General features: G+C 36.4%; 1 protein-coding gene across 3 annotated transcripts; it reads left to right on the forward strand.

The window, feature by feature from the left end:
- Window positions 1-605: 605 nt before the first annotated feature.
- On the forward strand, window positions 606-10,671 carry LOC129276254 (cationic amino acid transporter 3-like). 3 transcript variants are annotated; one of them, XR_010295683.1, is made up of 6 exons: window positions 606-883; window positions 4,963-5,157; window positions 5,831-7,357; window positions 8,126-8,234; window positions 8,885-9,635; window positions 9,808-10,026. XR_010295683.1 is itself a non-coding variant. In XM_064109409.1 (5 exons), the coding sequence occupies exons 2-5, from the start codon at window positions 4,987-4,989 to the stop codon at window positions 9,121-9,123; spliced, it is 2,046 nt and encodes a 681-aa protein (XP_063965479.1). In that variant the 5' UTR covers window positions 606-883; window positions 4,963-4,986; the 3' UTR covers window positions 9,124-10,671. The 3 variants fall into 3 exon arrangements, 2 of the variants coding, with proteins under 2 accessions (XP_063965479.1, XP_063965480.1); XM_064109409.1 differs by having other exon boundaries at window positions 8,885-10,671; XM_064109410.1 differs by having other exon boundaries at window positions 790-871; window positions 8,885-10,671.
- The last annotated feature ends 2,937 nt before the right edge of the window (window positions 10,672-13,608 follow it).

The following is a 13,608-nucleotide window of genomic DNA, read 5'->3' on the forward strand; positions in this document are numbered from 1 at the left end:
CCGCCGAACTCCGGTTGATATAATCCCAAATATAACACATAATAAAATCAGAGTTCAGAGGGTCTATTTCTCTTGAATATGATCAAAAACAAAAACAAAAAAGCCCCAATCACCTTGGTATGGTTAGGGAATGCCCTCACCGAACCCCCCCCCCCCCCACACAAAATTGTATTCTAGTTTGAATCATTGTGTCGTATTTTCATGAATTCTACCAACTTGAATATGCGCCCAATTATACTTTTATCATGCCAAGATTTATAACAGTTTCATAAATTTAATTAAATGTTGATTTTTTTGGCTTTCTTTCTTCGCTCGTAAGATTCTTGGTTTTTTTCTAGAAATAGTACATCGTATCCTAATCTTATCGACTCATATTATTGCTTCAGGATGGTGACGAATTATATTCACCAAACTGCAGGCAACCAATCTGACAAAGTTGGGTATCCAGCTCTAGCTGGAAAATACATCGGTTGGATTGGTCGAAATCATGACCCCAGGTCAAAATACATCATGTCTTGAGAATGCTGACTGGTTGCTCCCGATCAAGATGGGCGGGGCTTGGATACTACTATATCTTCGCGTGTGATTTCAAGGTGTTGAAGGTCATGACACGATAGATAACTGGAAAATAATCGACTAACATTTTGCGTTGAGTTTCATTCTGTTAGAATCACATCAATAGAAGGGAAGGGCGTGTGGCATTGCAATTCCATGCAATTTTCATTAATTGGGTTTATGTGAATAATCTTCATCTGAAACGGATCTATAAGAAGATGAAAACTTGGTGCTTACATTGATCAGAAATCGAACAAGAAGTCGATATTTGGGTAACGAAGGAACTGTCTTCATTTAGACGGATATTCAATACTAGGCGGGATACTAGGTAAGTCCTGACGTTCATCTTTTTGGTGTTGCACGAGTGTAAAACGACTACCGAACCGAAAATATTATGTTCATCTTTAATAAATATGATCGTAAAAATTGTAAGAAGTCAACCTTCTTTAAATTATATAATGTAAGAAGATAATTTATACAAAAAAACGGTAGAGGAGAAAGATGAAGAACAAGTATGAAATTAAGGAGGAGGAGAAAGAAGGTAAAGAAGAAAGAAAAAGAGAAGAAGAAGAAGTATAGTAGTAATAGTAGTAGTAGTAATAGTAGTAGTAGTAATAGTAGTAGTAGTAGTCGTAGTAGTAGTAGTAGTAGTAGTAGTAGTAGTAGTAGTAGTAGTAGTAGAAGTAGTAGTAGTAGTAGTAGTATAGAAGTAGTAGTAGATAGTAGTAGTAGTAGTAGTAGTAGTAGTAGAAGTAGAAGTAGTAGTAGTAGTAGTAGTAGTAGTAGTAGTAGTAGTAGTAGTAGTAGTAGTAGTAGTAGTAGTAGTAGTAGTAGTAGTAGTAGTAGTAGTAGTCGTAGAAGAAGAAGAGGGAAAAGAAGAAGAAGAAGAAGGAAAAAACGAAGGAGGGGAAGGAAGATGGAAGGATGAGGAAAAGAAGGAGGGGAAGAAGTAGTAGTAGAAGATATAAAGAACAAAAAAAAATAAGAAGAAGAAGGAGGAGGAGGGTGAGAGAAGGAAAAGAAGAAGGAGGAGGAGAAGAGAAGAATGACGAGGAGGAAGAAGAGAGAATAGAAAGGGCAGTATTGGGAGAGAGCGCACATGTGTATATGAGTAGAAGGATGGGAAGGGGTGGAAGAGTGAACAGGGAAGAGAGAACGATGCAGAAGAGAGAGAAATTACGAGAGGGGCGGGGTCACAATGATCCCACGACACATGCTCAGGTGGCAATTGCTCCGATATCAAATCCAACTTCAACCCTTGGTCTAGCACAACACCCTACCCTAAACTTAACATAAAACCATATGGCAACCTTGCTAGCAATCCTGAATACCATAGAAGAAAAAATTTATAGAAACAATGGGAGCTCGTATTGGTTGCAGAGTTGTGTCGTGTAGGGAAGGTGCAAAGTGTATGTACTGTAGAAGGTGCAAAGTTATGTTTTCAGGAATTTTTACTTAATCTTTTTGGACGTACATATAAAAAAAGAACAAAAACTAATAATATATTCACATCTAAAAAGTTCAAGTTTGCACCCTAAATGCAACACTATGGTAGCATTATCGCTCTAAAAACTGAAATGTTAAATTAGCAATTGAGAGGTTGGAGGAGCGACAAACTACATTGCATAAAGCTGAATCCAACAAGTTAAGTGTTGGATCATTTTAAATGGTTCATGCAACATAAAGAAAAGGTTGTCACTCCTACAACCTATTTAATGTTGATTTAACATTTCAGTTTTAAGAGTGATGATGCTACCAGTACCGGTGTGTTGGCTCAGTTGGTAGAGCGTCCGTCTCACAACCGGGAGGTCAGGGGTTCAAACCCCGGCCGCGTCAGACCAAAAGACGTTAAAAGATGGGAGTTGCTGCTACCCTGTTTGGCGTTCAACGATTAAAGGGATAGAGCTTCGTCGATCTGGCGCTGCACAGCGGCTGCCGGGCCCAGGATCATTTGGGGCAAAGCAAATTTTCGGAGTATTTTATTTCATGTCTATTTCGAACAATAAAATATGGATTTTCATTTACAGTGTTGCATTTAGGGTGCAAACTTGAACTTTTTAGGTGTGAATATATTATTACTACCAGAGTACCAGAGGGTACCAGATCCAACCGATACTGCTCACTTTAACACCCATGTAACATGAACACGGAGTCTATACAGGGACTCGTTGATATAAATGTTTTTGTCTGTGCTCGAATTCTCAAGCAAAATCTTGCCAGAAAACTTATCGTCCGGGTCAAAGATTTTAAAACAAATGAGAGATTGTGTCTGTGATTTGGGATCGGAAGAATAGTAATTTGAATCATGCGACTACTGGAAGGTTCTTTGGTTGCATTTGTCACCTAAATGCGAAATTAAAGAAGTGTTGGTTTATCATTCCCTTTTAAACCAAATGCAATAATTATAATAGGATTTTTTTGTCACATTTGGAAGCACATTTTATCAATTTTGTTATCAAAGGGGTAATATTTTTCATAAAGCTGCGACCATAACAGAGAACAAAATTCAGTTATGTTTGTAACCATATTTTTCTTACATTTAAGGAAAAAGCAACTACGGTACATGCATATTAACATGGTTTTATTTTGGATACATTTGCATGTAAAATCATTCCTCCTCTATTGTAATTATCATAACAACCGTTACAAAATAATTGTTTTTGTATGATATGTAACAATTTGTTGCCATTTGATAACGTGGCCAATTGGTAACGTGACCGCACGCTTCAGACAGTGTGGAAAGCTTTCCAGTCAGGATACTCTGCTTTCATTATACTTTGCACAATATTATTAATCACTCGGTGTTAATGATGCTAAACAAAATAAATGTGTACTTGAATTTGAACCAAAAGTATATATCAAACATTTTCTTAAAAATTCCCACAAATGGGCACAAGATCATCTATTTCAATTTCTGATACGGTCTCGCGTGTACAAATTTGTTTGCATTAATTGAAGTTTCTATTTCTTGCCCCCTGGAAGACAATACCCCGTAAGGCCACAACAAAACGCATAAATGTAAGAGAAACCTTATTCAGTCCAATTAACAGTTTATTTATAGGGCATATCGGTGTGCTATTACAACTACACTCTGAAAAATAGGGGTTCAAATTTGAACCCTACATAGGGGTTAGTACAATATAGCAGCAGCCCAAGTGGTGCTGACGAGTGTAGTTACCTTTAAGGGTGTAGTCAGTGACATTAAGCACCCTAATATAGGGTGTAGAGATAAACCATGTAATAAAGGTGCAAATCAAAACTTTTCTTAACGTCAAGTTTTATGCACCTTATGGTGAAAAGCTGCACCTTTTAGGATGCAAATGATAATAAAATGGTGAATTTGTGCACCTTTTCGGCAACCTAGGTTGCAAGATTACACATCTAAACTGAGTTCTTAATTTCTTAATGTGTAGGGTATTGTAATATGGTGTCATTACTTTGATAAGTGTGTTTGGATTCTTAACATGCTAAATGGAAGAAAATCTCGTGATTTTATTCGTTATCGTAACAACAATAATAGTTATCGATTAATCTGTTTAAAACAAGCTCATATCTCGTAAAACGTGCTGTGTATATAAAATTTATTTTTAATTCATGATGATAAAGTTGAAATACAAACTTGACTAATTAACTAATTACATTATAGTTTTAAGTTATGTAAACGTTGGCACGTGGCCAAAAGAGTTGCGCTTCTTTAAATAACTCTTTCAACTTGGATGTTTATGCTTAGAGTATTTGCTGATCTAAAATTAGAACCATAACAACTCCTTTATCAGATTTTATCTTTCAAAATGTGTACAGAAAATTTGCAAAGAAAATAATGTCGTTAACTTGTGACATAGAAACAGGTTTCATAGGGAGAATATCATTCGTTTCTAGACGCGATCTCGGAAACAGGTTTCCTGTATTTTCTATTTTAGTAAATTAATACTCTTTATAAACTTGAATGGCCGAAACCTTCTGGCCAAGATTAATTTAAAAACTCAAAATTTGACTCATGTTTAACAAATCAATTTCAAATGTCATTTTCTTACGTTGCATTCGCAGATTAAATTGGTTTTACATTTTGCTCTATTTTTTTTTTACTAAACTGTCAAACAAGCTTGCAATGTGACTTTCGTTATTCGACACTTTAATGTCGTTATCCTATTATGTGAAGTGATGGAAATATACAACAATTGATTCATCTTAAATCCAGAAACTATCTTCAATTACGTTTGGATATTCATATCATTTTCCTTATTTTTGTGTGATATTCTAAATTGTTATCATTATCTCATATGAACATCACATTTCTCCATCATTATATTTCTTTTCAATCTATTTTATGTTCAGATACTATGACCACAAAATGTCAAAATCCAAAGTTCGCAATAATACAATATTTTAATTTTTCCCTTAATGCAGATAATAGCTTCTAAATCGGCAACAATGGCGTCATGCTCGTCACTTCGTCAGCTCGGTCGTACCGTCTGCCGTCAGAAGAAAGTTGAATACGATCTCAGTTCGACACCTCTCGATCGATGTCTCTCCACGGCCGATCTATCGCTCATTGCTATCGGTTGCATGCTGGGATCCGGTGTTTATGTATTGACCGGAGAGGTAAATAACGCAACAAGATTCGAAACAAACAAAAAACAAACACACACACCTGCACACATAATGAAGATATATGTGAGTTTTATTGAATTTGTTTTCTACTCTTCAATTTAATACATAGGCCTTCAAATGTATATTTGTTTTGTTGGGTTTTTTTAAGTTAACTATTTTCCAAATATGCATTGGATGGGTATTTGTTGTTAAAAACATCTACGGGTGTAATATCTCCATGCCCGTGGCGGAAATCCAAGTGACGACGATTGATGCGGATGACACGAAATTCAAGGGCATCTGAAAAGGGGAATCACATTTAAAAAAAACTTTAACTATATCTGAAACAATGTACTTTAATTTTTTTTTTTAACTCAGACAAAACCATTAATTCCATCACTAAATGCATCATACATTTCAGTTTTTTCCTTTTAATTTACAATCTATCTCACGACTATGATGAAATTTTCTAAAAGAATACAATACACAATAGGAACTTAGACTTCTAAAATTGTAAAGACAAGCGTGTTTTCGTGCCGCGATGAGTTTGATAGCCTAATGTTTTTAAATTTCGTCATCCTTTATAGCTTCTTTCCTCTGGTAAAAAAAGAGAACAATATCATCATTAGCGTTATCAAAAAATATTGATCTACATTAATCATATCAACATTATCTTTGCCTCTAGATTGCTGGTGAAATGGCCGGGCCTGCAGGCACCGTCTCATTCTTGATATCTGGTCTCGTAGCCCTGATGGCAGCAATGTGCTACATGGAATGTGCTACACGCCTTCCGGAGACGGGTGCCTCCTACCTCTACGCCTACGTCAGCTTCGGCGAGATCTTCGCCTTCATGATCGGGTGGAATGCCATCATTCTCAGAGTCATGTCGGTGGCGCTAGTCTCGCGAGGCTGGAGTGCTTACTTCGACAATGTCATCAATGGCGTGGTGGGAAACTGGACAGTCGAGGTAATCCTCGATGGAGAACCTTGGGACTCGCCTCTGCTGGGGAACTACCCGGACTTCTTGGCTGCAGGAATCGCATTTCTGGTGTGCATCCTAGTCGCGGTTGGGACGTCTATCTCCGCCCGCGCCAATGGTTTCTTCGTCACCATCAATGTCATCACCGTCGCACTCGTGCTCGTCACAGGATTCGTCTACGCCGACTTTGATAATCTCACCCATCCTGATGGGTACTTCCCGTTTGGTTTCAACGGCATCTTGACAGGTGCTGCGGCTTGTTTTACCGGCTATTGCGGTTTCGAAGCGGTTGCATTCAGCGCCGAGGAGGCCAAGGATCCAAGTCGAGGACTTCCCATCGGTGTCATCATAGGTTTCCTGGTATCCATACTGTGCTACTCAGGTGTTCTCTTTTCCCTGACAGCAATGGTACCGTATACAGATATCAACGTCGAATCTCCCTTCGTATCTGCCTTCGGAGCGGTAGGGGCAAACTGGATGCAGTATGTTGTTGCGGTAGGAGCACTTTGCAGCATGACTGGATGCATCATCAACTGCGTCTTCTGTGTCGCTCGATGCATCTACGCTCTTGCCCGCGATGGGCTCCTACCAAAGTTCCTAGGCTACACTCATCCGGTGTCAAAGACACCCGTAACTTCGACCCTCTTCGGTGGAAGCTTGTCCGTCGTCATCACCATCTTCATCGACTTCGTCTCCTTGATCCAGTTCCTGTCTCTTGTTGCCTTCATAGAGTTCATCATCGTAATCGCCTCGTCGATCATGCTGCGGTACCGTCCCGACCAAGATGTTAGTGGCTATGCTTCCTTAGGTGGTAGCAACACTCACGTAACGGAAGTCAGTCACGTCCCAAACGGCAACATTCAGAATGGAAGTGCACCGAATGGCGGCACCCCCAACGGGAAAGGTCACAACCATCATCGTCACCATCGCAACAGCGCCGAGACCACACCTTTGCTCAGCACAAACGGGAAACCGCATCCGAAAAGGTGTTACCAGGACAGCAGTTTGAAGAGGATGGGTGCCGCCAACCCTGGTCCAACTGTCGCTCTATCCATAATCGGTTTTGTTGGGTTCTCCTGCGGCGCTATGGTGCTCCTGTCCTATTTTTTAGAGGAGATCAGTTCGGGGAGTGTGCCATACATCTGCGTCCTCATCGCGTTTCTTCTCCTGGCAGTCATCGCCTGCATACCCTTAGTCAGGCTGCCTCAGTATGGGGAAAATGTGCCTTTCAAGGTAAGCAACAATTTCCAATCGATTTCATTTCTTTTACATATTCCAACTACGTTTCTTTACTCATCAATTCAGAATCGTAATGACAACATGATACAAAAACTTGGACATAAGAGTAATCAAGTATCATCGAACATCCTGTGCGAGTTTTAGGTCACATGATCAAGGTCAAAGGTCATTTAAGGTCAATGAACTTTGGCCATGTTGGGGGTATACAATCTGAAAGTGTATGGATCTAGTTAATAAAACTTGGACATAAGAGTAATCAAGTATCACTGAACATTTCTGTAAGAGGTAATTATTAAATTGCTGTCATAACTTTCAAAGTTTATGGATATAGTTTATGAAATGTGGACATAGGGGTAATCAAGTATCACTGACAAGTCTTAGGTCTCATGATCAAGGTCAAATGTCATTTAGGGTAAATGAACGTAGCATTGTATCATTATATGAATGGTGCTTTTTGTGAATAATCATTTTATAGTAGTTTTCAAAGTCAGCAATGCTGCTATATTGAATCGCGTAATGCAGGCGAGACTGCCAGAGGCGCTCTACTTGTTTAATTGTAAAATTACTGCGAATTAAAGGCTTGAAAGTATATATTTAAGGATTCGTATTCTCATAGTTATTCTGAAATAAGATTGTTATATTTGTTTTTTTACGAGATATGCAAACATCGCTTCTTCCAAAATCGGTTATATCAGTTGCGATGTGTGCGGGGCCTTTAGCATGATGGTATATAAATGAATGTATATTTTTTTCATATTACAGGTACCTCTAATGCCATATTTCCCCCTTGTTAGTCTCCTTGCGAATGTTTTCTTAATGGTTCAGTTCAGCGCCATTGCTTTCATGGAATTTGGTATCTGGACAGCCATTGGTAAGTGATAAGTCTACTATTAGTAAATGTAGATGACATAGGTGCGAAAGATTATTCTACGAATGGCTTGATAACTTGATTGATTGATTGATTGATTGATCGGTTGATTGATTGATTGATCGATTGATTAATTGGTAGGTTGATTGATTGATTGATTGTTGGTTGATTGATTGGTTGATTGATTATTGATTTATTGGTTGATTGATTGATTGATCGGTTGATTGATTGATTGATTGATTGATTGATCGAATGATTGATTAATTGGTAGGTTGATTGATTGATTGATTGTTGGTTGATTGATTGGTTGATTGATTATTGATTTATTGGTTGATTGATTGATTGATTGATTGATTGATTGGTTGATTGATTCATTGGCTAGTTGATTGATTTAATTGATTGGATGGTTGGTTGATTGATTGATTGGTTGGTTAAATGTTTGTAGTGATTCAGGTCTGAACATTTCTAAACTTCTTAGTATTTACTATGCTGGAGGATTTTTTTTTTTAATTCGTCATCCAATCGGCTTAATATTTTTCGTTGCCTATTATTGTTGCAATTGAAGCTTTTAAAGTAAATGACGTTTTAATTGACTTATTTCCGACGTATTATGTCTCCTAAAGCTCTATTTTGCATCATTTTTGTTACCACAGGACTAGTGGTCTATTTCATCTATGGTGTCAGGCACAGTCACGAATCCGACAATTACAAACATCGGATATCAAGACACGTAGACGTACAACCGAATGGTGCTGTTACGGAATCGATACCGATAACAAGGGACTTCGAGACCTCGGATCGCGGTTCACGACGATCGAGCGCCGATAACAACGCATACTGGGCCGGCGATAGTCTGATGACGTCGTCAGAAACGAGCTTTGCCGGTTGTTGACGAGAAGTGACGAGATTTGACGAGAGATGACGAAATATTGAGTTTCTGATTATTTCTGAGAATGCCTGGTTGTTTCAATGATCATTACAGTTGTGTCATGTATGTAACATCCGTCTTATCAATGAAAAGTGTTAAGATATTTTCATCATTTTATACAAGACTGTAACCCAATGTGGGACCAAAAGTTGAAAAAGGATATATATATTTCGTTAATAAGGATTGTTTCTTATTGGTATTATTGGTATTCACTTTTAAATATCGATGAAATACCTCTAAAACACCTGGAGGAAAGAAAATTTCAGAAATAAATCCGAATTGCATATGATTTCTGAAAATCATATACGATTAAGAATTACTTTAACATTGGTTGGCCAACTTTAGTGTAAATGCAGATAAAAATGCCCATGATTATGCAAATGCGTACATTCATAATGTTTTGAATCTATATTTTCCTTTAAAACATATTTTCATCCATACTCCTGTTTAAAAGAATGATTATGAGTAACCAGGGGGCCGTTTCATAAAGCTGTTCGTAAGTTAAGAGCGACTTTAAGAACGACTGGTGAACCCTTCTTACGCGCTAAACAATCGTCAATTCAATATACCATTTACCACAAGAAAGGATCACCAGTCGTTCTTAAAGTCGCTCTTATCTTACGAACAGCTTTATGAAACACCCACCAGTTGTATCATATTAAACCATTGTTGCCTATTCCAACATTGCCTGTGATTGTTTGTTATCAATGTCAGGATCATAAAAGAGAGATGATAATAGACACTCTTGTTTTATACCATAAATTGTGTTAAATTTAAACATGTTTTAATATGTACAATTCATTATATACGCCATTTTGATGAATTTGGTCAACTGGGAATGAATATTAACCAAAAGCAGTAGAATGTATTTTATATTCCTCGTTTCTATTTTCATGTCAGATTGGTACCATTAATTGCTTAGTTGATTTCGTTTTACATAGAATTTAATGAGTACGTGAAGAAGTGTATATAGTACACTGTGAAAATAAATCAATCAATAATGACTAGTTAATAGGGTCAGCTGGGTGCAACTGTTATTCTAGTCATATTTGATTATTTTCCAGTCGTATTTTACTAGAACAGAGTTATTTCTGACTATATGTCAAAAATGTGACTAGACATATCAGTTGCACCCAGCTGACTTTGATTTTATCAAGCACGAATGCTCAGTCTGATTTTCAAGTTGGCATAGTAGCTCAGAATTCGCATTAAATTTTGCATTACCAACCCCTATCGCTATCTGTCTCTCCATGCCCCCCCTCCCCTCTCTCTCTCTTTCACTTACCTTTACTTTCATTTCTTCCCCTCACTTTATCCCAATATTACTATCGCTATATGTGGATTTTATTCTGAATAAGTGCAATGCGTAGAATACTTAAGCTGAAATAGTCCATCTTCCATTTACCGTGGGATTTTTGCTGGCATATACAATGACGTTATCATGTAGTACATCTGCTTCACAAAAGTAGATGTGCAAACAAGGCAAAATAAATACTCCACATACATTTCAAAGCTTGTTTATACGGCTCAATGCGCTTTGTCAGAACTTGTGTATTTGTGTAATTAACATTGACACCATTTATCCCATTTATTACAAAATTTCTTTTTTCTGTTTCTTCCCGTTTCCTCTAAAACATCTTGGCATCTTTTCCTTTCTCTGTCATCTCTTTCAATATTGTTTGAAATCTCGCTATCCCTCTCGATTTTGCGTTCCCCATCTTCTCATTTTAACTTATCAATTTATAACCATTCTTTAGAGTTTGAAGGGCAACTGATGATCTATTGTCTCAGTCTTTCTATTTTTCATCACTTCCCTTCCACATCTTCTGTTGCAACTTTTTTTTTTTTTTTTACTGAGTTGCGATTTATTTAAATTTGTATATTCAAGAGATATCAAATTTTAGATCAATCGCAATTCGAGTTTGATTTCAATCCATTGTACCTCTCTTTTAATTCTTGATATATTTCAGGGAAATGGGGGGTGGACTGTTCATGCCCCGTCCCCCTCTTTTAACGTTTTACCTTTCTATTTTTTCATCCTCATCCATTTATAGCGGGAATGAAATATAAAAAAAGTTCACACGATCGTGTTCTGAGAAGAAAATTCATATTTTATTGTTATTGAAATTGATTCACTGTTAATGATCTCTCTCTCTTCTTCTACTCTCTCCCAACCTCCATCTCTTTCTCCTCTCTTTTATTTGGGCAATTCTCTTAAAAATATGAGAATATAATACTTTTTCATTACACATTATCAAATATACATGAATATAATGACTTCACATCAATTATTGATAAAACAAATAAAAAATATAAAAACATTTTCCTTTTGCAAAGGAAGATTTCTAAAGCACAAAGATTCTGAACCTCAAAAGAATGCATTATACAAAATGATCATACACAGATAAGTGTAAATACACTGATAAGAAAGAACGAGTATCACTATCTGGAAAAGATATTCACACACAAATTATGATTCTCTTTGAGCAAATAGAACTCAAAATCAAATCTAATGCTTGGTGATTAAGGGTTCTTGTTCTAAGTCGAGTTTAACACTCTACAGTGCGTATCAAAAAAAGTTTACACTTAGAAAAAATCCTGTATGATTATACATTTGTAATATCTTGAAAATTTTTCCACATTTTAACATCGGTACAGATCCATTTAAGCCAATGACGATATAACTGTCGAAAAATATTTCCGCTTGAGTGAGCACCACTTACTTTTGAAAAGTTAGTGAAAAATGATTTGCGCAGAATGTTGAAATAGTTATGCAAATAAGAGTAGACTTTAATCATGAAGAACACGTGGAATTTAGCTAGTAAAATTAATGTGAAGATATCTTTTACCTTTTTACATTTGTTTTCTTGCCCAAAACACTTCGAATAGTGCATTGCGCCCCACACACACACCGAGGCCATTGTGACGATATTAACTTTACACTGAGCTGTGATTTACATGAAATGGCTTAGGCTTGATTTTTTTTTATCATTGCCAACTAAGAAGTCTGGAGAGACAAGTATTAAATAAAAAATGAAATGTAAACCCACTTTAAATGATAAAAACTTAATGAAAAATGATGGAGATGTCTGATATAAAGTTTTGTTCAGATTCAGTTATGTCCTCAGATCCAGCTGGCACAAAAAGGGTAAAGGTTGTGCTGACTAAGTGTTGAAATTTCAATTTTGGTGGCAAAATTGTTACAAAATGTTTGAATGTATCCATTTTATTTCAATTGACTAAAAGTGCGAGGGGAATGTATGAGAAATGTTTCGCAGGGTAAGTTTGATTTCGCCCTTTCCCCTTGACACAGCGTGAAAACGAGCATTTCTGCGCAAACAAATTTCTGCTAATTTTACAAAAATGAACAGTGCTCACTCAAGTGTAACATTCTGTCAAAACTTTTAATTTCATTGGATAGATGAGACCCAAACCCAAGAATACATGTGAAAAAAATACCCACATGTTGTATATTTTTTAATTCCCAGGGCTTTTTCAAAGTGTAAACTTTTTCTGATACGCACTGTATAGCCAAAGTATTCATAGTCCTAAAAAGAGATCCCACCTAAAAAAAACCCTAAGACTCGTTGATTGCACTAGCAACCAATGTGATATCAGGATAAAGCCATTTGGTCTATTACCAGTTGGTCTAGGAACAAAGTCGTCTAATACCAATATGATTTAGCCCATTGGTCTACTATTCAGTTAATCAACTACCAAATTGGTCAATCACCACTTGGTAAAAAAACTGACAATACCTTTTGTCTCAATAATTGCATGGTCAAATTGCCACCTGTTATACTGAATTTCCTATTTTTCTTCAAATGAAAATTTGGTTGATTTATCTAAGTTCATCTATAAGGATTTTGATTACATAATTGCATGGTAAAGTTGCCACTGTCTATAGGAATTTTAAATTCCTCAAATGATAATGTGGTCCATTGATCTAAGTTTATCCATTCAAACAGATCAATGGGTATTAGGCCTTAGACCGAGTTGACATACACAAAACAGATACAATTGAGGCCAAAAGTTAACATACACCCATGGAATTCAGTAAAATTTGTTTGCTTGCCAAATGTCGTAAAATTGACTATATCTTCAGAAATATATATACTACCATGACAAATTTGGTATCAGACGAAAAAGGGGAATTAAGTTCTTTCACATGATTGGGGTGGCATTAGCATTAAAGTATATTTCAGGTGGAATTTTCTTTGAAGAAAAAAAGTAATATTCGTGCCAAATGTATTCTATTGTTAGTTATTATATTTTCAAACATCATTTCATAAAAATATATAAATGTCAAATCTATGATTTATATTACATTTTATATCATGATATATCACCACTGAACAAAAAAGTGTACTCTGAAATGTTTGTGTTGAGAAGTAACTAGCAAAAATATGAAATGTTTTTGTCAAGTTTTTATTTTTAATTCGTCTAAAA

This window comes from Lytechinus pictus, chromosome 14 (assembly GCF_037042905.1).
Source record: "Lytechinus pictus isolate F3 Inbred chromosome 14, Lp3.0, whole genome shotgun sequence".
Classification (NCBI taxonomy): Eukaryota; Metazoa; Echinodermata; class Echinoidea; order Temnopleuroida; family Toxopneustidae; genus Lytechinus; species Lytechinus pictus.